This window comes from Colletotrichum destructivum, chromosome 1 (genome assembly GCF_034447905.1).
Source record: "Colletotrichum destructivum chromosome 1, complete sequence".
In the NCBI taxonomy this organism is placed as follows: Eukaryota; Fungi; Ascomycota; class Sordariomycetes; order Glomerellales; family Glomerellaceae; genus Colletotrichum; species Colletotrichum destructivum.
Genome location: NC_085896.1, coordinates 3,993,733 through 4,018,709, shown reverse-complemented (window position 1 = coordinate 4,018,709; position 24,977 = coordinate 3,993,733). Strand labels below are relative to the sequence as shown.

The 24,977-nt window shown below is 56.9% G+C and overlaps 9 protein-coding genes across 9 annotated transcripts; 4 read left to right on the top strand and 5 right to left on the bottom strand.

Annotated features, from left to right (window-relative positions):
- On the bottom strand, positions 1–1,039 carry CDEST_01199 (uncharacterized protein). The gene has a single exon (XM_062917358.1). It carries the CDS (start codon positions 932–934, stop codon positions 104–106), a length of 831 nt encoding a protein of 276 aa, XP_062773409.1. The 5' UTR covers positions 935–1,039; the 3' UTR covers positions 1–103.
- A 1-nt stretch (position 1,040) lies between these two features.
- CDEST_01198 (Putative YEATS superfamily protein) lies at positions 1,041–2,108 on the bottom strand. The gene is made up of 2 exons (XM_062917357.1): positions 1,760–2,108; positions 1,041–1,701 (listed from the first exon to the last, which is right to left on the bottom strand). Exons 1-2 carry the CDS (start codon positions 1,998–2,000, stop codon positions 1,121–1,123), a joined length of 822 nt encoding a protein of 273 aa, XP_062773408.1. The 5' UTR covers positions 2,001–2,108; the 3' UTR covers positions 1,041–1,120.
- A 596-nt stretch (positions 2,109–2,704) lies between these two features.
- Positions 2,705–2,887, bottom strand: CDEST_01197 (uncharacterized protein; the record flags this gene model as incomplete). The annotated part of the gene is made up of 1 exon (XM_062917356.1): positions 2,705–2,887. The coding sequence occupies one exon, from the start codon at positions 2,885–2,887 to the stop codon at positions 2,705–2,707; it is 183 nt and encodes a 60-aa protein (XP_062773407.1).
- Positions 2,888–2,924: 37 nt separating this feature from the next.
- Positions 2,925–4,114, top strand: CDEST_01196 (Putative NAD-dependent epimerase/dehydratase, NAD(P)-binding domain superfamily). Its single transcript, XM_062917355.1, has 2 exons — positions 2,925–3,136; positions 3,218–4,114. The coding sequence occupies exons 1-2, from the start codon at positions 3,024–3,026 to the stop codon at positions 3,984–3,986; spliced, it is 882 nt and encodes a 293-aa protein (XP_062773406.1). The 5' UTR covers positions 2,925–3,023; the 3' UTR covers positions 3,987–4,114.
- Positions 4,115–4,119: 5 nt separating this feature from the next.
- CDEST_01195 (Putative mRNA splicing factor SYF2) lies at positions 4,120–5,061 on the bottom strand (the record flags this gene model as incomplete). The annotated part of the gene is made up of 1 exon (XM_062917354.1): positions 4,120–5,061. One exon carries the CDS (start codon positions 5,059–5,061, stop codon positions 4,120–4,122), a length of 942 nt encoding a protein of 313 aa, XP_062773405.1.
- Positions 5,062–5,987: 926 nt separating this feature from the next.
- CDEST_01194 (uncharacterized protein) lies at positions 5,988–7,930 on the top strand. Its single transcript, XM_062917353.1, has one exon. The coding sequence runs from the start codon at positions 6,151–6,153 to the stop codon at positions 7,381–7,383; it is 1,233 nt and encodes a 410-aa protein (XP_062773404.1). The 5' UTR covers positions 5,988–6,150; the 3' UTR covers positions 7,384–7,930.
- A 1,107-nt stretch (positions 7,931–9,037) lies between these two features.
- On the top strand, positions 9,038–12,102 carry CDEST_01193 (Putative kelch-type beta propeller; the record flags this gene model as incomplete). Its single annotated transcript, XM_062917352.1, has 4 exons — positions 9,038–9,233; positions 9,330–9,762; positions 9,820–10,077; positions 10,135–12,102. The coding sequence occupies 4 exons, from the start codon at positions 9,038–9,040 to the stop codon at positions 11,339–11,341; spliced, it is 2,094 nt and encodes a 697-aa protein (XP_062773403.1). The 3' UTR covers positions 11,342–12,102.
- A 3,472-nt stretch (positions 12,103–15,574) lies between these two features.
- CDEST_01192 (Putative Zinc binding protein Ecl1/2/3) lies at positions 15,575–18,771 on the bottom strand. Its single transcript, XM_062917351.1, has 3 exons — positions 16,602–18,771; positions 16,222–16,281; positions 15,575–16,156 (listed from the first exon to the last, which is right to left on the bottom strand). The coding sequence occupies exons 1-3, from the start codon at positions 16,802–16,804 to the stop codon at positions 15,640–15,642; spliced, it is 780 nt and encodes a 259-aa protein (XP_062773402.1). The 5' UTR covers positions 16,805–18,771; the 3' UTR covers positions 15,575–15,639.
- Positions 18,772–22,753: 3,982 nt separating this feature from the next.
- CDEST_01191 (uncharacterized protein) lies at positions 22,754–23,726 on the top strand. Its single transcript, XM_062917350.1, has one exon. The coding sequence runs from the start codon at positions 22,792–22,794 to the stop codon at positions 23,047–23,049; it is 258 nt and encodes an 85-aa protein (XP_062773401.1). The 5' UTR covers positions 22,754–22,791; the 3' UTR covers positions 23,050–23,726.
- Positions 23,727–24,977: the final 1,251 nt, after the last annotated feature.

Here is a 24,977-nt window from a genome sequence, read left to right as displayed (position 1 = left end):
ATGGATACTGCATTTGTCCACCTGTGTTGCGACCGGGCTTCATCTATGAATGTCTGTATGATGCCCGCATATGCGGCGGCGAGCTTAACTTGCTATCGCCCCTTTAATCGTAGCCCATGCCATGCTCTCGTCTGCCCTCATCCTCGTCGTCCTGAGCATTCTTCAGCTTCTTTCCAATCGCTTCTTCCTCGGTGGGATGCTCGTGACGCTTTTGAGACGAAGAAGCCCGACATAGTAGCGCATCGAACTTGGTTCCATCTGGCCGGTTCGGGGCTCCTACACGAGACGTCCATACAGTCGCTGACCCGGCGCCATTCGTCAAGGTTATGCCGGGAATTGGCACCATACCCACACCAGGAATGAGAACGGAGGACGGATGTGTGCGATTCGGTGTAAAACGACAGTGACGCTGCTGCTTCGGAGGACACCTCGAACGCTGGTGGTATCTCGACATTGGAGGATAGTTAGTGTGAAACAAAGTGTATGTCCGACTTGGCCCACTCCGTGGGGAACCCGTGCCCGGAGCGTAGGGAGGAATTCTGAGTGAACGCCCCGGCTGTGGCGACTGTAAGGTACAGGGTTGGCTCTGAGCAACCCATTCGTTCTGGGCATCATCATCACCTATGTAATGAGCGTCGGAATCCAAGTACCTAGGACGACGTGGCGAGATACGGTCAGCGGCCATAAGCTTGTCTTGTTCCAGTAACGTGTCCACTGCTGTCATGTCGATATCCATCTCGTGTTCAGAGGCAGAGGCAGGCGTATCGCCTTTCGGCAAAGTTCCGCTGAGTGGGCTCTCGCAGCCCGAAAGGCTACTCTCTTCTTCATCGGCGTCCACCATCAAATCATCATGGCCTCCACCTCGAAGGCCAAGCAGGGAGCCGTGGCAATGCACGGTCCAATGGAGTGCAGCCGATGGAAAGTGTGCCGCCATCGCCAGCAGCACTAGCGTCTCAAAACACGGAGCACCGAACGCTGACTTCTAGTTTCCCTTGCAGATGATTTCCAGCTGTGCCTTGACAAGCTGCAGCTTTTCTTCCCCCTTCGTCTGTTTGACCGGCTGATGAGCAGTGGCCACCGCCTTGCGAAATGGTCGTCTAGTCCTTGCGTTCGGCGGCTTCTAACCGGCCGTCGCAGCAGCGGCGGCGGCGGCGTTCTCTGCTTTCAGGGCTGCCAACTGGGCCTCCTTCTCCTTGAGGGTTTCGAGTTGTTGTTTGGCCATCTCCTTGACCTTGGCTTCGGCCTCCCTGAGCTTCTTGACCTCGATTTGCTCGGTCTCCAGACTGAACGGCTGGCCCGGCTTGTTCACGGCAGGCAATAGCGCGCTTCTCTCCCATGCCACCTGCACGTTCGACGTCTTCTCGGGCAAAGGCGGGATCGGTTTGTTTTTGCCCTTGCCCCCTTTGCCGGCCGGGTGGCCCTTGGGCTGGGCGCCAGATGTGAGGATTTCGTAGAAGGCTTCGTACGGTTCATTGAATAGCTGTTCGTCAAAGGCCCATGCGCGAATCTCGCCGTCGTTCTGCCGCAGCATCTGCTCCTTCTCCGCATCGGTCCTACCGTAGGGGTGAAGGCGAAGATTGTGGTATAGAGTCTGGGGCTTTTCACCGGATTCGGAGGCGTAGTACATCTTAATGGTAATCTCGAACTCTCCCCATCCGGTTTCTTGAATTAAGAAGGGTTTCCCAGGCTCGCCATCGATCACTTTGAGGGGTTAGCACGATGGCGCTCCGTCATGACTGCCGTGGTGAGAGTGACATACTGCGCACGTGGTTCGGGATAGACTCATGTAGCTTGAACTGGACTCTCCGCAACCAGTATGTGATATCGGTGTCATCGACGGCCTTGACAAAGACCTCCCAAGAGTGGGTGTGATCTTCGGGGACGCCCTCTGGCTTGGGGTTGGTCTCGGGATCGAAGGGGCGGGCGGTGGTGCCGTAAATGAAGGGGCGCTTGATTTGCGTACCCTTCACGCGCTTGCCGAGGCTGCTGGGCGGCGCCATATTGATATGGGCAGAGCAAGTAGCCCGATTGATGCAGTGTGGTCTGGCCCGAGAGTCGACGGAATGTTTAAGTGTTTTGAGGGGTGTATGTATGTAGTGGAGAGAAAACGGTTCGCAATCAAAGATGGGAAGAATAAAACGGTTCCTGCAGCCGACCTTCCTGACAGCCTTTACCGCGAATTTAGAGTGGGGCTCATGCCGAACCACCTAGTAAACAATGACTGAGGCTTGCCCCCCCACTGCAGAACAACCAAACCCCCCTAAGCTACAGCGTCTTGAACTGCCTCAAGATAGGCAGCTTCCGCAAATCACCCAACACGTGGTATGGAGTGTGTTAGGAGTAGAAGTATTCACGGGGAGGATAGTCTCACTGCTTCATTATCCAGTACTTGACCTTGTTGTTTGTGGGTAAGCACAAGTACCGAAGTCCTGGGAGCCAGAGCTACCAATGCACACGTACCAATGTTTTGCGCTGAAGTCTAGAAATGGATCGTGCCTTACTTATCCTTATGCTTGACCTTTGACAGCAGGCTGTCTAGAGCACGATGAGGGCACGTCACTGTGGATATTTCTAGTGTCAACAACAGTACGAACACCATCGGCAATCATGTAGTCTATGCCAGTAACTGGGAAAGGTACCTGAAGAACTCACTCCAGGCACAAGGTAGTGGGAGGGGCAATCGAAACTCACCAATGGGGGAGCTTCAATGCTGGTTGCTCCAAACCCTGTAGCTGCAGCGGCAAACCCCCTCCGCCCCTGGCAGGATTGATTTTACTGGGGAGCTGGGGAGCTCTCGTTCGGGTGATGATTTCATGACTTTTGGCAGCTTTGCACCCGCGTGCGGAACGGCATCGAACCACTTTCGGAAGAAGCTGGCAGCAAACATACGCCGAACCCGGCCGTCACCCCAACCAATCTTGATCCGACGACCTCTCATCCAATTCACTCCATTCTCACAGAACTAGCTCACGCCTTCACGCGATTGCTCCACTGCAGCCGCTCATTTCACATCAACCGCCATCATGTCAACTTCGGCCGTTGCTAAGAAGCTGGTCGTGTGCGGAGGAAATGGGTTCCTCGGGTCAAGAATCTGCAAGTATGCCGTCGCAAGAGGCTGGGACGTCACGTCCATCAGGTACGCGCACGCCACTGGAGCTTATCACGGCTCATCTATCTCACTCCTCTCCTCGTCACCACGTCTAACACGCTCCCACAGCCGTTCAGGCGAGCCCAGGTGGTCCGCCGTGACCTCGTCACCGGCTCCTCCTCAGTGGGCACACCAGGTCTCTTGGGAGCGCGCCGACATGCTCAGCCCCGTCACCTACGCCCCGCTCCTCAAGGGCGCCGACTTCGTCGTCCACAGCCTGGGGATCCTCCTCGAGGCCGACTACAAGGGCGTCGTCTCGGGCCAGGAGTCCCCCATCTCGGGCTTGCAGAAGGCCTTCGCCCCCATCAAGGACCGCGGCGTCGACCCCCTCAAGACCTCGTCCGAGGGCGGTGACCTCAAGCCCCCGAACCCGAAGGATCAGTTCACCTACGAGGTCATGAACCGCGATAGCGCCATCGCTCTGGCCAAGCAGGCCAACGCCGAGAACGCAAAGGCCTTCGTGTACGTCTCCGCCGCCGGTGGCGCTCCGGTCCTGCCCGCGCGGTACATCACCACCAAGCGCGAAGCCGAAAGCACCATCGCCAGCGAGTTCCCGCGCATGCGCGGCATCTTCCCGCGGCCGCCCTTCATGTACGACAGCTCGAGGAAGTTCACGCTGCCGCTGGCCGCCATGACCGGCGCCGGTGCTCTGTTCAACCGGCTGACAGGAGGTGTGCTGAGCGGTTTCATGGGCGCGAGCGGCGTGAAGCCCCTGCCGGTCGAGACCGTCGCCGAGGCAGTGGTGGAAGCGCTCGACGATATCAAGGTGCAGGGCCCCATTGAGGTGCCCGAGCTCGAGGAGCTGGCAAGCAAGGGTTGGAGGAAAACCATGCTGTGATACGCATGGTGTTATGTTTGTAATTTTTGTGTCATAGACTGTATCATTTGCCCAATGCAAAAGCCCGTCTCAAAGGCTTTGATATCCTCCTGGCCCGGCCCTGCCTGTCCCGTAGTATCACAAACGCCCGCGCCTAAATCATGGTTCCTCTCTCGAAACTGTCCCGAATCTCCGCCGTGTACTTGTTGTAGAAGCGCGCCAGCTTCTGGTTGAACTGCTTGTTCTTCTCGTTGATGTACGTGACGTCGCCGTCGTCGCCGTTCTGCGCCATGCGGTCCTTTCTCTTCTTCAACCTGTTCTCCTCGGCCCTCCTCAGATCCTCCACCAGCCGATCGACGGCGGCCTTGTCCGGCTTGTTTTGCGCAAATGTGGTCGAGTCGGCCGTCGAGTAGAACGATCCGTCCTTGTCCACCGCGATGAGCTCACCGTCCTCCGTCTCGACAATGTCGAGGCCGCCCGAGGCCGCCGCGCGCTCGATGGCCGCCATCTTGTCCTTCTCGTACTTCTCCATATCCGGGGCGATGTTTCTGAGTTGACGCTTGTACACCTTGTTGCTCTCGGCGGTATAGTCCTGGAAGGCGTTGTTGTCGCGGTGCGCCTCCTTCTTCCTGACGTGCTTGTCCCACTTCTCGCTCTCGTCGACCGTCCAGTCCCACGCACGCTTGCGCTCAAAGTCGCCGCCGGCGTCCTCGACGTCGGCCTTGAGAAGCTTCTGCGACGCGATGGCCTGCTTGCGGTGGATGGCCGTCAGCTGGCTGGGGTCGGACGCGAGACGCTGCGACTCGAGCGTCGCCTCCTTGAAGTTTTGGTCCGAGGAGCTCTTGGCGCGGGCCTTCAAGGCCTTGAAGCGGGCCATGCGGTCTTTTGCCTTGGCTGCGGCGTCTTCCGCTGTGGGTTGTGATGTTGAAGGCGCCTCCACTGGTTCTGTGGGTGCAGGGGCGGCGGCGGCGTCTGTTGTGGTGGTGAGGGGCCCTGTCGTCTCGGCTTCTGCTGGGGCAGCAGAACTCGATGCTACTGTGTTCTCGGTTTTCGCGGCAGAACCCTTGTTGGTCTTTCTTTTCTTTGAAGGAGGCATTTTGAACTTGGGGGGTATTGTTTGTTTAGAAGTGAGTTGTGGTGGTGCTTTAGGCCGAGTGAGTGTAGGCTGTTCAAAAGTCGCGATGTATGGATTCAAAGACTGGGTGAGGACCGAGGTGATGCAAAGTGACGAGCGAGTGGGACGTTTGGGCGTAATCATACGGCTCGACCGACCTTTCTCCGAAAGAAAGATTCCACTAAAAACTGTGCATCCGGCTCACTGATTGGTCGGATGCCGCATATCCAATCAGGTTGGGCCGTCTCTAGCACACTTTGGCGCACCTCTGGGCCGCGCAGCGACCAGGGATGAAGGTTTCCCCAATATCCTCAACCTCTCTGGCGCAGATCAAGGTCTGAAGTTGCAAATTTGATTGACAAAATGGGTGCAGGAGACTTCCATAGTACTGTGGTTCTTATCAGAACGATTTGTACTGGGTCTAGGTTTAGTGGGCCTCGTCTTCAGCGTGACACTTACACTAGATTTTCTGCCGTCTACCCTACCCATCCTTATGCACTTGCGCGGGATCGCACTTATCTCAGCCCAACATGAACAACAAAACAGGTTGTGTATCTTAGAGATCCCCTATTCAGATCCTTGTTTAGGCGTGTGTTTTGCGCAGACTGGATAGAGTGAGCAAGATCTTCCCATGATTTGGAACCAGGCATGATTAGACAATCACTTTCTTCCGGAGGTGGCCCAGGAGCCGTAACCAGCCACTACAAGTGACGCACGGATGGTGGGATTACGGGAAACGGCTGTGGCTGACACATCAACAATTTGTGGCTGGCCAGCGGAAGAACTGATCGACCCACCGCCGCTCCCCCGCGGGATCCATGCGGGTGACGGGGCCTGCAAGAAACACCCCGTGGCTGTGCGGCCAGGCCATCCCTGCCGTTACCCCAACCCCTGCGCCGAGACCTCAACTTGCATCCCGTGTCTACGTGTCGACCTGCGGCCCCTCAAACATGCGGCTCCAACGATCGGACGATTTTTCCGAGCACACGTCGCGCATCCGTGAATAGCCTCTGGAAAGCGAACGAACGAAGCTTATTAGGGCCTCTGAATCGCAACGCTTCTCAGTCAGTTATGCGGCCGCTGAGAACCGCAGGCGCCGTCGGCAGGACTGTCACGGGTGCCTGTTTTCACACGTCAACCCAGTCGCAGACACGACAGCTGCGAGTTCACACCAAGAAGAAGTCGGAGGAACCACAGATACCCCCCTCGTGGCGGCCTTTCGAGGTACCGGAAGTGGTGTTGGAGCTCGACAGCTGGGAGAGCGAATATGCACGACCATACGACAAAACGGAGTGGTCCGTCCAGCAGAGGAAATGGGGAGAGATGCCTCGCATTGACGCCACGTGGAAGCGAATCAGGAACTTTGGGTATGACCGCCAACGTGTGAGCGACAACTTCGCCAAAGTCGCCAGCCACGACTATTGGCGTCAACGCTGGGCCGTCACGGACCTTGATATCATGACCGCTGCTCTGAGAGGAGCCCCCAACCGTCGGAGACGACCAGAGAAAAAGCGGTTCTACGGAACTGATGTCGACGGACTCTTGAACGCGGTGGCTTGCGAGAACGCCATTCCCATGTCCACCTTTCAAGACGAAAAGTCTTTTTTGAGCTGGCTGCTACACAGGAAGACCGTCACCTCGGACACGCCCAGAATCTCCCTGAAAGTCGCACGGGAGCTGATAAGCAAGCATGACAACCTCGAAGATCTTCGGCGCTATGTCTTGTTTCTGCTTCAGCAAAGCGACAACGAGCACTGGCACATTCACCAATGCAACGAGTACATCGCGCGCGTTTTGATGAACGTTCTCTCCAAACCACACGAGAATAGACAATCCACTCTCTTGGATTTCTTGCCATTCTTCAACAGTCTTTCCGCCCTCCTCCAGCATGACGGACAGCCTCTTGGCCCTGAACTGTGTGGCGCCTGTCTGGTCTTGTCGGCTGAGGCATTTCGGCTGCGGGCAACGGAAAACTTCCTCGAGCATGGCTTGAAGCATGGCTATTGGGACGACGGGAAGCCATGGGTTTCAGCGGTGCAGCTTGCGCTAGCAGCATTGAACCGGCGATGGGACAAAGAGGCGCAAGACAATGCCTCACCCCAAGGTGGTAAGGCACACTACGCGCCTGGCAACCGCTCAAGCCTAGGCAGTCGCAAAGGAACTCTGGCCCGTCTCTTGGCGGTGAATGCTGGACCTGATGGCAAGGTGTCTTTCAAGGCCGTTGTAGAGAAGAATCCTGGCCACGAGGGACTCCATGAGCAGTTTTCACGGCTGGTTGCTCGAGTCGGTTCTCTGTCAAGTTAGTTCGCCCCGCCTGGACCGAATAGGGGGGATAGAAGCAACACTTCTCCAACCTACGGCAATTACGCGGGGAACGACTACTGTCTAATAAACTGGTGGTCTGAGAGAGGCGCGGGAATGCCGAATTCTGACCCAAATGGCCGGCAGTAGCCCGGGCTAATCGAGAAGTTGGGCGGGGAACAAGGCGGTTTTGGGTCATGTATATTCAACCTCACACGACATATATCATCCTCATCTACGAGGAGTTCGAGACAGGTCCATGAGATCAAATTTACACTCTCACCATCACGCGTATCGTCCTGCAATTGCTTGCCTCATTGCAAGTGGGACACTTTGTCACACCCTTTCGCAGAGACCGCCCTCCTTTACCCCAACCCTTCCACGCCTGTACGCCGAACGCGGGTCTTGGCACCGTGTGGCTTGATGCCAAACTCCAACACATTGGAGAGCTGGTTCGCGCGCCCCGCCAAGCCTGCCATTCCATTGGGTCCGAGGACCAAGACAATACGAGCTTAGCCTGAACGCCTCCCTATTCCGTCCGTCCGTCTACGAACAAACACCAAACGCTATGCTCGTTGCGAGCTGTTGCTGTCCCTCTCCATTGTCTCTCCCCCTGTGGACCCTGTGGCGTCTCGCCTGACTTCTGCGACTCTCGCCGAGGGTGGTGAGTTTTTGGTGAGCTTCAACATACTTCTCATCTGCTGCTTGAATTGTCACCAACCGGCTAGCTCGCGGCATCTTTGTCTGTTGTTGCCCACAATTTACTTTTATTGTTATCTTCGACTTCAGAAAGATGGAAATGTATATGTGTACATGTATTTGAAGGAGGCTGGAGCCCTCACGGCTCAACAGTATTTCCGCTGTGCTCAGAATGCCATGATCTCTGACCTCTACTTCAGTCATGCGATTAGCATCATACATCGCAGTCTTCTCGTACACGCTTTGGGGTTTCCGTCTCAGCAGGCAGCTAGAGCAATGGTGAGTGGCAAGGCAGACCATCTCGATGTGTGGCGCCTTGGACCTTGGGTCAAAGGCCCAGCTCTCTCGACTTGTTCAGCCTCAGACTTGCAGCCCCGCCAGCCAAAGTCCACAACTCTGGATCCGGCCTCGTCTAGACGCCGCCGGTGGAAGGGTCTCTGACGGTAGCGCTGCTTGCTTGGCAACCAACAAGTGACAACCTGACAAGCCCAAACTCTCTTTCCCCGTCTGTCCATTATTTGGAGTCCCCCAGGATCGGCTCTTTGTTTGCTGCAGCAGTTTGTCCCTCTCCATCACGTTCGGGAAAACCAGTGTTGAATCTCTTCATCTATCTTTCATGAAAAGCCGCGCTGTCATAGGCCTGCTTCTTTTACCTGGACCTTTCTCACCCTCGTTGAAGTTCGGCGTGGTTCTTCTCCACATTCCACCGCTCGCTACATACCAGAAGATCTCTGCTTTTATTTACTTCCTCGGAGAGAGACATATACCTTGGGCGGGAGATTCTTTACCGGCTCTGTCGCAAACCGCTTTTCGAGAAACAGCCTCCTTGTTGGCCACGCAGAGTATGCTCGCGATCCGCTCCGACTGACAGCTGACAACTCCCACACGCCCGTCCGCGGACCGGCTAGAATAGACGACCTGTCGACGTGTGGGAACTTCACCCGCTACACAGAACAAGATGTCATTCTCGGCCCCTCTACTCACCCTACTGGGTCTGTCTCTGCTCACGGCCCCAACGGCAGCGCAGCAAGATCCCGTAGCTGATTTCTGCCGGCGGTTTGGACATCAGACAGCTGTTGTTGACGACAAGCTGTTCATCGACGGCGGCCTCGTCAACTGGAACCCCTTTTCGTCGTTCCCTTCCAATTACACCAGTGCGTTGTGATCTCATTCATCTTCCCGAGTGCTCGCGCTACCTGCGGAGGACGGACACTCTATTGGGCCAGACCTTTCCTGACACCTTTGCCCAGACACATGGCTCCTCTACCAGGACCTCTCCACAACAGCGTCCTCGGGCATGCCCCCTCTCTACGCAAATCTCTCCAAGAACGGGTCCATTCCCAATGTTTCTGGCGGCTCTCTCTGGTCCGACTCGGTGAACAAGCGACTCTATCTGTTCGGCGGCGAGCACAATCTCGGGGAGCCTCCTTTGCCCTTCAACCTCTACGGTTACGACATCCTGAACAATCAATGGGATTCCTTCGGTCCGTCTCGGACGGGAGCTTCAATCTCCAAGGTAAGCTACGGCGCGGGAGTGTCCGTCGATAGCCGCGGCGAGGCGTATTACTACGGCGGATGGCTGAGCAACAACTCTGTTCCGCAATGGGGCACCGGCCCGCCGGTGGCCACGACGGGCTTGGTAAAGTATACCATGGACACGAACAGCTTCGCCAATAATACCGGGTGGGTCGAGAGTCACTTAAGTATGCATGATCCGAATAGGGGCTGATGAGCTTACAGCCCTGACAACATACGGCGCGCCGAGGGCAGCTTGCAGTACATCCCCGCGGGGGACGGCGGGATGTTGGTCTACTTTGGGGGCATCCAGGACCTGACCGCCAACGGCACGGCAACGGGCCAGCCCATGGACGAGATCTTCCTCTACGACGTACTCAGCAGCAAGTGGTACACACAGAAAGCCTCGGGCCAGGTCCCGGAGATGAGGCGGCGCTTTTGCGCGGGCGTGACGTGGGCCCTGGATCAGTCGTCTTACAACATGTGAGTTTGTGCTCTTTCACGTCCCCGAGAGGTGTCCGTCACTAACACCTGGCCAAGCTACATGTACGGCGGCGCAACGGTCCCCGGCGTGCCCGGCGCAGGATACGACGACCTCTACGTGCTCTCGATGCCAACCTTCACCTGGGTGAAGATGTACCCCCTCGGCCGCAACGGCACAGGCGACTATCCGCACCATTCGCTATCCTGCAACATGGCCCCCGGCCGGGCGCAGATGCTCATCTCCGGGGGCACGTTTCCGCTCACGCAGCTGTGCGACTCCCCGGGCCAGTGGGGAACCCACAACGCGGACCTGGGCAAACAGAACCCGAACCAGGCCCTCTGGGAGCTGTACAAGCCCAACAAGACGACCTACGCCGTGCCGCCGGAAGTCCTTGCCGTCGTGGGCGGGGACGGCAACGGCGGCGCGACCAAGACGACGCCCGCCAACGGGTTCGATTACACCGACGTCGGCCTGTTGATCACACTCAAGGCCGACATTGCCGTCCGCACGCCGACGAGGGCCGTTGGAGCGTCTATCACGTCGGCCCCGAGCGCGAGATTCTCCACGAGAGCCATCATCGGCATTGGCATCGGCGCCGCGGTTCTGGTTATCGCGCTCGCGGCGGGGTTCTACTTCCTCTTCCGCAAGTGCCGCGAGCAACGGCACCACCACCAACACTCCAAAAGGCCGCCGCCGCCTGGGCCGAGTCACGCATACCACGCCCAGAGCATGTCGGACGCGTGGTCGCCGCCCCCGACACACCTCAGCCCTGTGCCCTCGCCCTTCGCACCACCGTACGGCCACCCGGCCTCCTCCTCCTCTCCGCCTCCGTTGTCCGGATACCCCCAGTCTCCGCACCCGATGTCCCCACACACCATACCGTCGCACACGGGCCTGCCGGTCGAGCTGTCTTCGGAGTCGTCGCACTCGACGCCGGGGGCCACGTTGGGGGGCATGCCGACGCTGACGCACATGTCGTCGACGGCGTCGTACCCGCCGCAGCAGGCTTACTTCTCCGAGACGACGACACTGCTGAACCAGCCGCAGTACGACGCCCACGGCAACATGTGGGTGCCGCAGGTCAGCATGGTCCAGGTCGCCACGGGGGTGAGCCCCCCGCCGGTGTCTGGACACACGCCGGCGAGGGGCGACGAGAAAACGGCGCCTGAGCCCGCGCCTAGTCAGGAGCCGCAGGAGCTGAGCGCGGACCCGGATGATCGTGCGGAGACGGGGACGCAGCACCACACGTATTACAACAAGTAGAGGTACATGCTACGCAGTCGGGTGTTTAGGGCTGTGCTCGTCTAAAAGTGTATAAAAAGATTTTACCCAGAAGGGGCAGGAGAGCAGCGGGCGTGAATTGCGTGCTTCTCTGCGTGTTTGACATATCCACACGCGAGCAGGCTGGGGGGGGGGGGGGGGTTTCCCTTGATGATTCCCATGTGGAGTTTGGGTCCGGAGTAGTAGATCAGTCATCAAAGAGTGATTCATTTAGATATTTGACGCCTAGCGTAGTATTCGAACCACGCATGCTGTTAGATCATCAGGGTCCGAGATGACGATGGACCTCGTGGAGACACCGTGAGTCGTGCATGAGCTGCGGTGGCCCGGAGTCAGCTCCGGTGCTGCGGACTTCTTCACCGGTAGGCGACATTGGATGATGCACGAACGCAGCAGAGTCGAGAAGAATGCAAGATCCAAGTCCACTGCAAAAGCTCATTGTCCTAAATAATAATAAAAAACCCCCAAAAAACGCCGTTGTGGACATGTCTCAATCAGTCGAGCGCCGACGGAACCAGCGGCTTGAAAACACCACCCGTCAAGAATAACACCGAAGATAACACCGTCGCCAGCATAACCTCCCAGGATCACACGAAATCGCAGGGATGAGAGTCAGGTTTCCTCGACGGTTCTTTGGGTGACACTGGACCCCACCGCGTCCAACTTCCCACCTCCCTCTCCCTCTCCCTCTCGCTTCCCCGACCGACGCCGAGAAAGCGGAGATCCGGACCCACTCCGAATAACACCGGCGATGCCGACATTTGTCCCTTTCCCCTCATCCCTCCGACCGGACCCGGCCGAGTCCCCTCGCGCTGCGACGTCGCCCTGCGAAGGAGCAAGAGAAGCCAGGGCACATCGTCACTTGGATACAGGTCCCGGACGAGACCTTGCAATCTCACCTCGACGGCATTCCGTATCAGCAGCCATGCAACCCCCCCCCCCCTCCCTCCCTCACGTCACAGAGGGGTTGGAAGGGTGTGATGTTACTTTACGACCAAAACATACCCTGCTATCTAATCCCACAGTGTCTGCTCAGCCGAAACTACCCTATCTCGCGCCATATCTCACGTCGATAAACCAATCCAATCCCGAAGGCAAATCCAGCTCGAAACCAGCGCTCTGCGCCGTAGCCGCCGCCCTACGCCGTAGCCTGACCACTAGCAGCCGTCGTCCTACCGATCCGACCAGAGCCCAAGCCCGCCCCCAATTCATTCACTAGAATTGATATCACAAAACCGATCAGGAAAGACGAAGCGGAGGAAGCGGAGAAGCAAAGCAAAAAAAAAAAAAAAAAAAAAAAAAAGCAGGGCACACGACTTGGGTCCCAGCGCCTCACGTCATCCCACCACCTTCGCCCACGTCCATCAGTCCGCATCACGAGATGTGCATCGCGTCAAGTGCGCTTCAGCCGCCGCGTCCCATACCACAATGACCACCACACTCAGCCACACCCTTTCTCTCTCTCTCTCCCCCCTCTGTCCTTCTCACCTTTGGCACACCGCTCCTCACCTTGCGGCCATCGCACCCTTCACCGCGGCAGAGGGTCGTCTCCCCCCCTCCCCTCCCCCGGGCTCAACATGGTTCGCCTGCGGCGCCTCGCTTGCGTGATCAACCAGCCCCCGGAACCCGGCACCCCCATCCCACCCTCTATCTCACGTTGCCGGAAGCCTGACCTGCGTCGAAGCTTCACCGTCGCGGCCCCCAAGTCGCATCTCGTCACCGTCCCTGTCACACACGGGGGACCGCCCACGGCCTCCCGTCACGAGATGCTTTGTCTGCACAGGCCGTTCCGTCATTGCCCATCGTATGGGTCGATTCATCAAACAATTCCCTTTCTCTCTTACGCACCATCAACTTCGCCCACGCACCATCACTTGACCAGCGCCGTCACGAGGCCCGGCACCTGACTCGAAACCACCTCGCTCTCTATCACCTCATGCCTTCGCGATTCATCGTCATCGTACGCAATCGTATCAAATATCCCGTGTTACACCAAAGCAAGCAAGCAAGCCCCCCCCCCCCTCTTCCCCGTTATCAGAACGCTCCATCCCCGCCCCCACTCGACTCTCGTCCCCAGTCTCAACCGCGATGTGCCGGTCTCCGACACCGAGGGAACGCAGGACCCCTAGGTCCAATGCGCTCCCCCTTTGGACCCCTTCGTCCTTATTCCCTCCTACCCCACTGTGAACTCTTTGCCGGCGTCTACTGGACGCGATAGTGACACACACACGCAGAGAGAGAGAGAGGGAAAGGAAACCACGTCACCGGGCGGCTGGCGCTGCTTCTAGAAACCGCATAATGTCAACAGACCCGTGGGCAGCAGCATAAACAACCGACATGGGGGAGGGGTGGAGGGTTGCCCACGAGACGAAAGAAACGGCCGCAAATGGGTTATTCCTCCCCCCTGCCATATTTTGCTGGAACACCTCACGTCCGTCCGGGGGTGACCCGCCAGCCCGGCCGTCTCCGTAAGCAGAGCGCCGTGGAACCTCGACGGTCCTGCCCTCTTTCCTTCCGCATCTAGATGTGTGTCCGTTCCTCCGAGTCTCTCACACACACACACACTCTCTCTCCTCTACTCTCACTCTCACTCACCAAAGAGCCTGGATCTCGCCAGAGCGCAGCATAGCAGAGCGAGAGGGCGCGCCACATCCCGCGCTCGTATATTGAAAACCCCCTCCAAAAAAGACACTCTCTATCCCCCCGGGGCCAGTACATGCGTGTGCCATTCAATTTCAACATTCCCAAGCGCCCCCTCCCCCAATCACACAAACTTGCGTCCTTATCACGGCATCCCCAGATAGACAAGCCAGCCCGTGCCCCAGCCTGTGTCGTCGTCTCGCTCAACTCCTGTCCATCTCCCGAGTCAGTTTCGCGCATCAAACCCTCCCCCCCAACGTGGATGCCCCGCCCACCCGGCAACTTAACCATCTGGGGAAACCCGCCAGGAGGGGATCGACGCTATGCGTCCAAGAAGGGGGGCTACTTTCACATTGGGGCCCTGCAGGTTCATGTGCTTCGGGACGGGTGGGTTTCTGATTTCCTTGCTAGTATCTATCTCCAAACAAAGCCCAGTCAACCAGTCAGTCAATCCCTCCACCACCTCTCACCGTCGTCGGGTTGACGATCAAACGGATTGTTCACGCGCCTCTCGCGCGCAAAAGTATGTTCCTGAACCGTACATCCGTACATGAATTATTGGGGATGGCCCTCCCCCCCATGCGTCCTGCCGATCCGAGATATGCTATGTATTTTGACAACATGATATGATGATGACCCATTGAGAGAAGGGGGAGTACTGTATCCGCCATATGCCTCCTCCGGGTTATGAATAAACAAAAAGGAAAACGTCCGCCCTGGATGCCTAGGTCCGGTTTGCGCTATCATGTAGAAGCTGCTAACCAGGTTTCCCGTATATGCTCGCACCCGCCTTTCTATATGCCGAGGCGGGTGGGGTTGTGAGGATGGCCGGCTTGAGCAAGCCATGATGAGTGAGAATGATGACAATGCCCGATGCAAGTCGGTGAAAAAGACAAAGAAGAAAACTGAACAAACTCCGTCATGAATCGTCCTACCAGGCCCCACACGCGGAGGTTCTCGTGGCACCTCCGTGTTTGTGTTGGGAATGGCGTACCAGGTGGTCGGATCGAATCAGAGATGGGGTGGGAAAGAAGAAAAGAAAAAGACCCGACCCCCAATTCGCTGCGCCAATGCCAACCAATGCAATATGCCTATGCCAATGCAACCCCAATTTTGTTCTTTTTTTTTGTGTATCCCTTCCCAGCTGCTCTCCTCCCCTCACATGACCGAAGCCATGGCGTATCCAAGTGCAGGAAAATATATGGCAGATGCGCAAATGAATCCCCACAGCCTGCAATGCTGGCCGCGCCAAGGCATGGCTGGTCGTGGGGTAGATATGGGGGCAGAAGGAGGGGAGGACAGGGCCGGTGAAGGGATAATTGTGCGGATGAGTCGGAAAGGCGACAACCCGTGCAACCCGCGGAAAGGAGCTGGATGGATCAATCCCACTTTGTCGGACACCGCCCTCCCGTAATCGACATCCCCCGCATTTTCCGGTGCTCGAAATCGACGCTAACCCCCGCGGCCAGGTGCTGGGGCTGGGCTGGGGTAGTACAGGCGAGTACGAGGAGAATACACCCCCCCCGCCCCCCCTCCCTCTCAGCAGTGCACAGCACACTGAGCTGGATGTGACCCACTGCACAATACGTCAGTCGCTCCCCCAATGGTGTCGTCGTGCGATGCGTCACCTCCGATGACAGTTAACGACCGACCATCGGGGTCACCAACTCGATGCTTTTCGGCCTCGAGTAGCCCGGCCCGGTGGGCCTCCTCGTCGGTAGCGGGCGGTCCATGCCGCTGGAGCTGTAGTTGTAGGCATACCCGTTGGCCGCGTAGCCCCCATCGTAGGTCGCCGGAAAGAAGCTGTTGCTACCGCGGTTGTACGACGTGCTGGGGCTGTTGGTGCTGCTCTTGGTGAAGGGCCACAGGCTAGGATGAGACGATGTGGGGGAAGGCGGGCTCGGCGGTCGAATGCTGAGCGACCTCAGCGCAGAGATGGCGGAAGAGTACTGACCACTACCGCCGGAGGAGGTGGTGGTGGCACCGGGCGTCGTGGGCGGAGAGAAGTGCATCGAGTTGGGCCTCGAGGGCGATGCGCGAGGCACGATGTCTCTCGGCTCGGGGTTGCCCATGGCGTAGAAGGGGTAGCTGCCCATGTGCGCCTGGCTGTGGCTCCTGCCAGTGGACGATGCGCTTTGTTGATCATGCTTACGGCACCTGGGGAAAGTGTCAGTTAAGTCGCGGCACACGTATCCTGATCTCGGGAGATGGTGGTGGCCTACGCTTCTGAGCAGTACAGGAAATTGGCGTCTTGAGGCACAAACTGTTTTTCGCAAGTCATGCTAGAACATGGCCAGTCAGCGAGGTTTCTTTCTCGAAACGAGGGGCTTGCATTGTGTCGACGGCATAGGAAGTTGGGCGAAGGCGCCGACCTCGGCCCCCATCGTGACGTTGCGGTGCACCCGAATGGGGGGGAAATGCACCCATGCAGCAAAGGATATTGGACGATGGGCGTGTTGCCAGACGACAATGTTGCGGAGGGGTTGGCAGCAGTCCAGAACATGGCGCCAGCAGCCTCCTGTGTGTGTGTGCGTGTGTGTCCCAAGCCCGAGGAGAAACAAAAAGCGGCGGATGGACGAAGTGGAAGACAGATATGACTTACCAGAACTGAGGAAAACTTTCACGTTGGTCGTCCCACGAGTCTTGCAGTTCCCGTTCGCGGTCCCTGGGGTTCTTGCCCAGCTTCTGGGGTGTTTGGCGTCTGGTGAGAGTGGAAGGGCGCTTGCCATAGCGGGAGGGGTCGCTGGCAGTGACCGTCTTTTCCGACATGGACGTGTTACCCGACTTTCTGCGGCTGTGATGCATCGTGAGGTGTATTGTATAAGTATGGCCGAGGTGAGTCAAGTATGGCCGAAGTGAGTGAAGACCGGCGACTGAGAAAGCGAGGGTTCGAGTTCCAAAAGAGACGGATGCGAGGTTGGCAGGGGTCTTCTTGTAGTCTCTCTCTCTCTCTCTCCGTCGCTCAGGCTTTTGGATGGCTTTCAGTAGCAGTCGGTGCCTGTATTGGTGGGTGAACGGCGGCAGGAGATAAGCGGGGAATGGCGGTGTTTAGTGGAGGGGTAGCGCTGTTGCGATGCCTTAAGCAGCGAGGATTGACAAAAGAGCACCGTGCGATGCTTGTCTGTCCTTGTCTCGGCCGTCGGGTTTGGCAGAGGCAAAGGGCTTTTGAGACCCGGGACGGGGAACGAAAGAGGAGGGAGGCAGAGAGGAGATCCGGAGAAGGAAGACGGTATCCGGCCTCGTCGTGAAAATTTTTCGCAACAATCGGTGAGATCTGGACTGTTGGTGGCCTTGGAATGGGAAATGCAGGAAATTGGTCCCTGCTGTCTCACGCGGTTCCGAGTGGCAAAGTCGGGGCCCTTGGCCTTTAGTATCCGTACCTAGTGAAGGGTTGCTTGTGGTTGGGCTGGGTTGGTTTGCTTTGGTGGCACTCCGGCTCCGTACGTTGCCCGCCGCTGAAGAGATTTTCCTTTTCCCCCCTTGGATGGGTTTTTTTCCCCCGCAGGTCAGAGCGGGTGCTGGGAGGATTAAGAAGGGTCTCGAGCTATCGCAAGTACAGGGGACGCCTGATGTGTAGTTTGTATGGTGTGCCTTATTCCCAGTTGCTAAGGCGGCTTGGTGATGGGTTGGAAAGATAGCGGCGGGTTTGCGTCTGGGGGGTGTGGGTGCTGATATGTATATTTGGCCGAGAAGCTGATAAGTGATGGGAAGAGGCGTGCGTGCGTGCGTGCGTGAGTGTGTGAGTGTGTGTGCGCGCGCGGGGGGTGGCCAGTGACTATGACTTCTGACTTGATACGATTCCTAATGGGACGTGGTTGATCCTCCTATCAGTCCAGTCGGAAGCTTTCAACTGCTGACGGAACCCGAGTCGAGGCCCAGGCGTGATGAGGATGAGGAGAAAAGGAGGCGTGCCGCCAGTCCAAGCAGATATGATGTGGTGCTGCAAGCTTGCAGGAAGGATTGGACGCTTGTGTCTTTTTTTTTCCCTTTCTTCTCGTTCTTTCTTTCGAGAAGGCTAACTCGGCTGAGATAGACTTGGGCTGATGGTTGCTGTGACCGTGCTAATACGGTGGGTAGGGGCGGCAGAGGGCTACGAGTTGGGGCCAAACCCGACTGACGACAAGGTGTGAGTTGCGGTGGTGTGAGAGGTTGTAAACTTGGTGTGTAAGTAGGTCGCCGGGGGTGTATGGACAATGGCAGTGTGTCGCACGCAATGCTCGGTGAGACAGTGGGCCTGTAAGCCAAGGTGTAGGTGCAAAGGGGGAGTGGGCGCGTGTTTGTCCTTTGCTCCAGCTCCAGCTCCAGCGCCAGCTCCAGGGGTCAGTCGATGGCCGGGTGCTGCGTCTGCAGGAAAGAAGCAATGTTTGCTACCGTCTCGAGTAATAAATCAACGACCCAGCGGCACGCAAGGACTGATGGATGGGCGCTCTCGTAGGAAGCACGATGACGACAGAGCAGCGAACGGATGCGGGGACCGGGGCTGGCTAGTTCGCAATTGTCCGTCTTTCCGTTGGGTCGGGGATGTGACGGTGGGAATTTTGTGCAGAGAGATGCAATTCGTGTATCAACGGCGCGGAAGCCGGGCGATGTCGTTTGGCGCGAGCGAAAGTTGGAAGAAGAGATGAAGACGAAAAGAGAAGCTGCTGACGTAGTGGTCGCCGTCGTCTCGCACTCGTTACTCGTTTGCGTGTGTGTATGTGTGTGCTTTGTGTAGCTTTGGATCCCGGGATGAGACGGGCGAGGGAAATGCGCGAGAGAAGAGAGAATTGAGGCTCTCTGATGGAAACAGACAGGAAGATGGGCCCAGGGAATATTTGTAGTCCTGCAGGCGGAATGGGATGGCTTTGAATGTATCCGTACTTGAATCAATGCTGGATGGAGCCGCTCGAGTGTGACTCTTTCCGTTGCCGTACTGCTACTTTGCGCTCCCTTGAAAGACGGGGTTTTTTTTTTAGTTTTTTATCTCTTCTTGTCCTCCCCTTCGCTCTTCAACCTGGGACCCAGGCAAAAAGACGCAAGGTACCTGGGATTGACGCAAGGACAGGCAGGGCCGTGGTTCGCCGAAAGCGGAGATGTCGGGGCACGAGCGGACCTCGAGCCTGCTCACAGCATGCGTTGGCAAGAGCGCCGTCGATTCGTCCGTCGTCTTAACTTTGCTGATGACAGACAGCAAGAGAAGACCACACACCACAAATACAGGACACCGGACACAAGCTGTGCGGTGGTAGTGGTGGTGGTGGTGGTGGTGGATTGTGGCCCGTAATAGCAGCAGTACAGGGTGGGAGTGGCAGAGTCGCAGACACCCTGATGAACCGTCTCTCTCTCTGTGGGATTCTGAGTTGGGCAAGACGCATCCGACTCGTTTCTGTCTGTCACCGAATCAAACGGTGGGAAGCAAGGGCGGACAGGATAACCTAGGAATGGGCTCTGTTTTTCTGCCGGCTAGCCGCTGTCCATATGTGGATTGGGAGGTCGACTTCTTCCAGGCTGCGTGTGAGACCCGGAGAATAAAAACATGTTCTTTTTGTCGTCTGTGTGCTATGCGAGCTAATTTGGTTGGGAATTCTTTGGATGGTTCGGCCTCGTTACACCTGGGTGTGGTTTTCCCTCCCCCCTTCCCCTTGGAAGAAAATCTCTTCAAACCTCTTTTTACTTTCACTTGTCTCTCTTCACCGACTTATTGACGTGGTTGAGGAACGTGGTAGCTAGCAGCGCCATAAACTGCCAGATCGAGATCCATTATCAGGGCCGGAGGTTGACATGCTATAGCAGTCATCCCCCAGGTCGTCACGGGGAGAACAGCCGCAGAAGAAAGCTCCAGCAGAGGAGGAGTGGACGAAATGGCGAGCTCGCGCTGGACGGGGGAAGCCTGTCTTCTGGTCCCCTCTCCCTATGGCTGTATTTGGTAACCCGGGTACCCTTGTCTGTGACTCCGTAGGACTGAGCGACGGATACCAGAGCGTACCTCGTACAGTGTGAATGTACCTTTCGCTACTTGTTGCGTGTGTACGTGTATCTGTATAATCAAGTACAAAGTCGGCTTTTTTTCCCCTTCCTTTTCTTCCTTTTCTTTTCTTCATTTTCTCCTTCCCTCTCCGCTGTGGAGATGTCGTGCTGGCGGACACGGTCGAGACTAAGGTAGTTAGCGAGACGAGGGGGATGTGCAGACCAGGGCATAAGCAAGGGCTTTTTAATAGTGCAAAATATGGGGAAGCCCAAAGACAGCCAGACGATGATGCACGATCTTAGCGGAATGCGAGCGTCAGTCTGGGGATGAAGCTGTGAAGTAATGAAAATTACAAGTGCCTGAAGCAAGAACGTAGTACTCTGTACCTGCCGCCCCGTAGAAGAGGTACCTTTTCAGAGTCGAGGAATGCTTTCCTACCTCCGGTACTGTTATGTAATCCGCGATACTTGCCCGTTCGCCCTCTAAGACTGCCTAGGTACCTCTGTACCTAGATACGGATACCTACCCACCTGCCCTATTCTCTTGTTGCTCACAGAAAACTGTAACGGTGAGTGGTGGATGGTGAATTCGTGGCTGCAATCACGTATCTAGCCACAGCCCCTCCATCATTACACGATCGAAATCAGAATGCCAGGCACACCAAGTTGCGGCAGGATGCGATGCTGAAGGCACCACAAGGACTCCGATTGAGGTGATCAAGGGGACCTGGACCAGGTGGGCGAGGCGAGGTGTGGCCAGGTGACGGGCCATGTGAGGACTAACGACGGCGAGGCCTGACGCGAGCAAGTGGTGTTTTGGGTGATTGCGATGCATCATCTTCGCGATTCTGTCATCAGCTTACTCTATCCGTGCCAGGGGAGTCTGTCTTGTCTGTTCCTTGGGGATTGCAGACTACGGTACAGAGTACACTTTTTGCATTTCCCCCTCTCCTCGGTTATTTTTGTACCATGCCTTGGATCTTGCTCCTCCCGTGTCGTCGCTGTGCTTTTCGTCCGCCTGCATACTTAAGTACCTAAGTACCTGCAGGTGCCTAGCCCGAACAAGGCGTAGGAAGTGCGGTGTCCCAAGCTCGCGCACCATCAAGGCAGCGCATTAGCTAAGAAGTGTACAATGGCAACCAACCATTCAAGCTTACCTTATGTAACACAAGGGCAGCCGCCCGGCGCAACGACAGGAAACGGTACGTACCAGACCTCAACGTAATGGGAGGGCCTGTCCCGAAACCTCTACGGCCTCGATGCGGGCTCCCTCTGACGCACAACGTACCGGTCCCGGAGCGACGGGGGCCAAGAGGTACATCACACGCCGGGCCGTCCAAAGTCCTTGGACGAAGAAACAAGCACTCGAATGCGGTGGGGGCGGGCGCATCTGGAGGGACGGGAGAAGGATGCAACGAAGCCAAAAGACGACGTGTCCCGAATCGCTCATCACGATCCGCCAGGCCCCATCCGCATGAACACTGCGACCTCAGACCTGGGCAATTCCGTGGGACGCACTCTGGGACGCACTGGGAGAGCCAGTCGGCTCGTTCTGGCTGTATGCAATGCGCCTGGCTGCTGCGCACCCCGTATTGTGGCGAGGGACCAACCAGCTCGCATGACCGGCGAAACAAAATCTCGCATGGCTGTGACGGCGTTTACGGTTGCAACTCACAACAACATCGATGCCTGCTTCTGCCTGCTTAGGCCGGAGTTGTTAGCGAGGGAAATGTAAGTGTTCAGTGACGAGGGTTTGGCCAAGGCAGTTTGTTTTGGCACGCCACTTTCCATTGCCCAGCTTCTAGATCGGGACTGGCCACTTGAGGTATTTCCCCGTCTCGCATTTACATTTCGCAACTGTACCGCCGTTGCGCCTTCTGTTTCCTTGATTACCCCCTGGACACGTCCTTGGCTAGGTGTCAGAGGCGAAGCAAGATTTCCACATGTCATGTCCAGGACTTTGATTGTGTGTTTTTCTTCTTGTTTGGTAGGGTTTCATTCCTTTCGCGCTTAGTTAGGTCGGTGATGCCATGGATTGATTACATGCGGCTTGGGGAGGGCCGGTGGATGACGCAGTCCCGGTTTTTTTTTACTTCTTCCTTCTTTTTTTTATACTTTCGGCACGTCTGGAATTATCAGATGTTGCAATTTTGCTCAAATGGCACAACATTGGGGACAACGGACGGTTACAGCCTACAGCGCCAAACACTGACCCCTTTGCTCTGTCAGCGAAGCCCCGCCACTGCTCTCAGATTGACAACTTGACGACTTATTGCGTAATGGAAAAATCTTTCAACATTCGTGCCGTCGAGTCGGGTCCAGTGGAACGCCCACGAGGGCCACCGGGATACAAGTGAGGAGCGGCGGCGTCTGGCGTCTGCTGTGCCGAGACGTGCGGCGTCCGCAGTTGCGGCTGCCACGGAGAAGGAGAGCCCCGGTCTATGGGTGATTCACAGGGCAATGGCTCACATCACCTCATCCACTACCTTGAGCACGTTTCCCCACGGATGGGAAGGCCCTGAACCTGAGGCAGACCTATGCGTACCCGTACTCCGTATCCTGTACTCTGTACAGAGTTCGAAACAAACTCCACCCAAAGGCGCAGCAGAAACTTGGGGGGGGGGGGTCTCCAACTTTTTCGACTTTTTTTATTTTTTTTGAAAGGCAACGCAACCAGACCGCTGGGCGGCGTCCGCAAGAAGTCCCCACGTCTCTCGTCCTAGCGAGACACTGAAGACGGGCTCAACGCCACCGGAAGTCCAGTAGACTCTCTTAATAGGGGGATCTCGCACCAAGAGGAATGAGAGACCCGAGGACAGAGACGCCCTGAGTCCCCTGGAGGCGTCATGCGGAGTTGGGAGCTTGGACGGTCCGGAGCTATGTTCCCATGTCCCATGGCGTGGCGCCGCCCTCCTCCCTCTCGTTGCTTTTTCGACGTCCTGCGACCCGTGGAGAAGCCCGTGGATCCGTGGACCTCTCCGGCCGCCCGTCGCCCGCCGCAAATCACCAAGGCCCCGGTTTTTTTCTCAGGAACCCGAACAATGCACCCGCCGCACAACCGATGGTACCGATCCGTACAGATACTCTACTTAGGTAAGTCGTAACAGAGGCTCGGAGCGAAGAACTCGGGAGGGGGTTTCTGTGGAAAGGGGCAGAATGGCCAGGATTCCAGACCCTTCAGCCCCCAGACTGCTGGAAGGCCCAGACAAACGGGCGAGAAGGAGAGAAAGTGGGCACCTCCCATGATGTTGGAGCTTTGGAATAGCACCATGACACAACTCCTTCGATGTGGTATCCGCCTGGTTCCTTTCCTCCCGGTCCCGTTACGTTACCGCAACCCGCCGTTTCAGAACACGTGTTTTCACCTCGTCTGGCCAGAGGATGCGTTTCCATTCCCATTTCTATTATCCAAGTCGAGCGTCGCTCATAGTAGTGTATAGTATGGTACTGCCCGGTGTAGATTGGTGCACACTTCACAAGCGGGGCGATCCTGCCATCGGAGAGGCAGCCGACGGAAATTTTCTCCCTGCAACCCTACTCCTCCCCTCGTGCCAAGTATATCCACGGTTGACTGGAGCGTGGCAGTCGTGGTCGATGATCAACAGCCTACAAGCTACGGCCTAGGTAGGTCCGGGATGGTTAGGTATTAGTACATCTCTCCCTCCCCTCTCTCCCCATGCAACGCAAGTTGTGGGAGGCCCACGGGGTATAAAGCCTGGGATGGACACAACCTAGCGCTCGTTACAGGCTGCCTGGCTGGCGACGACTGCGATGTGGACATGCCCGGGGTTGGGAGGCGTCCCATTGTTTTCTTATGTACCAGCAGGCGTCTCTTGACGGTGAGGTTGGCGTGTTGAATTATGTGATCCTCTGGGGCTGTGACCGATGGATGGGACGAAAAAACTTACGATGGGTGGTGACCTGCGCCAGATACTTTACCGCCTTTCTGCAATACAGACAGTCATCACATACGCCCACTTAGATGGTGACCGTCTCCGCCAGAAACAACATCCCTCCAGAGCCGTCTACATTGACACAAGCAGCTGGACAGTGCGGCCCAAACGGCTGCCGTCCTCTGGTCTAGTCAGTCCATGCAGCAAACATTGGTTCATCGCCATTGACTATGCGCTTTATCGAGGGATGGCCGCTACATGGCGATCCCCCGGCCCAGACCAGGCCCAGCACGACACAATGCACGTCTAGTGTCTGGTGCCAAGCGGTGATTCGTACGGGCGGCCAAGTTAGTTACGCAGTTCGATGCATACTTTCAACTGCCTCCAAAATGCGGGGTATGCTGCACCACAGCCTGTCAATCACAAACTGCTGCTGCTCGCCCCCTCCAAACCTCCCAATGTGACCACCAGGTGCACGCCATTGTCACTCAATGTCTCGTCAGTTCTCATCAAACGAGCACCAAAGCTTTGGACCATACGCAAGACACGGCCCTGTACGGACGGCCCCTCCCCCCCCCTCATCGGCCACGATAGCTCGGCGGGCGTGGCCAGTGGCTGTTGGACAATTGCCTGCCAGCGCCAGTGCTAGAGCAGCGTCGAACCTTCCAGGGCATCAGTGTGTTCGTTGTAGGGGGGTCATCAGCGCATTCTTGAGCCACCAACCAACCAACCGGCAACTCCGTCGAAGATAACCAGGCGTCCGTCCATTCGCGTTTGAATAGCCAATCGAGTCGCCTGCAACTTCAGCTCGCAGGCTCAATGCAACCGGCTCGCGGTTGTGTATTCAACACCTCGCGGCCACTTACCGTTCTGAGGAGTGGACGCATATTGCCGTGGCATGCTGTCACGGACGGCTGCGTCAACACTCCCAAACAAGCCATCCATTGAGACTATCGGATTCCCGCCATTGGCTCTATTTCGTCATATATCCATACTGGCTGGCTAACATGAGCGAGGGAGGGACGGTTGCGTGTCGACCTGTGATTGATACAGTCGAAAGAACGCGACATGCGCAGCTTCTAAACCCTTTTTCTGCATGGCTCCCAGTTCAGCCAGCCTGCGTCCGGCCGACATGCACT

Coding starts and splice junctions, on each gene's coding strand:
- CDEST_01196 (XM_062917355.1), top strand. CDS start 3,024: ATGTCAACTTCGGCCGTTGCTAAGAAGCTGGTCGTGTGCGGAGGAAAT. Junction 3,137..3,217: donor TGGGACGTCACGTCCATCAG/GTACGCGCACGC, acceptor ACGCTCCCACAG/CCGTTCAGGCGAGCCCAGGT.
- CDEST_01198 (XM_062917357.1), bottom strand. CDS start 2,000: ATGGCGCCGCCCAGCAGCCTCGGCAAGCGCGTGAAGGGTACGCAAATC. Junction 1,702..1,759: donor TATCCCGAACCACGTGCGCA/GTATGTCACTCT, acceptor AACCCCTCAAAG/TGATCGATGGCGAGCCTGGG.
- CDEST_01199 (XM_062917358.1), bottom strand. CDS start 934: ATGGCGGCACACTTTCCATCGGCTGCACTCCATTGGACCGTGCATTGC.
- CDEST_01191 (XM_062917350.1), top strand. CDS start 22,792: ATGCGGAGTTGGGAGCTTGGACGGTCCGGAGCTATGTTCCCATGTCCC.
- CDEST_01192 (XM_062917351.1), bottom strand. CDS start 16,804: ATGCATCACAGCCGCAGAAAGTCGGGTAACACGTCCATGTCGGAAAAG. Junction 16,282..16,601: donor GAAAGTTTTCCTCAGTTCTG/GTAAGTCATATC, acceptor GCCATGTTCTAG/CATGACTTGCGAAAAACAGT. Junction 16,157..16,221: donor TTCCTGTACTGCTCAGAAGC/GTAGGCCACCAC, acceptor CACTTTCCCCAG/GTGCCGTAAGCATGATCAAC.
- CDEST_01194 (XM_062917353.1), top strand. CDS start 6,151: ATGCGGCCGCTGAGAACCGCAGGCGCCGTCGGCAGGACTGTCACGGGT.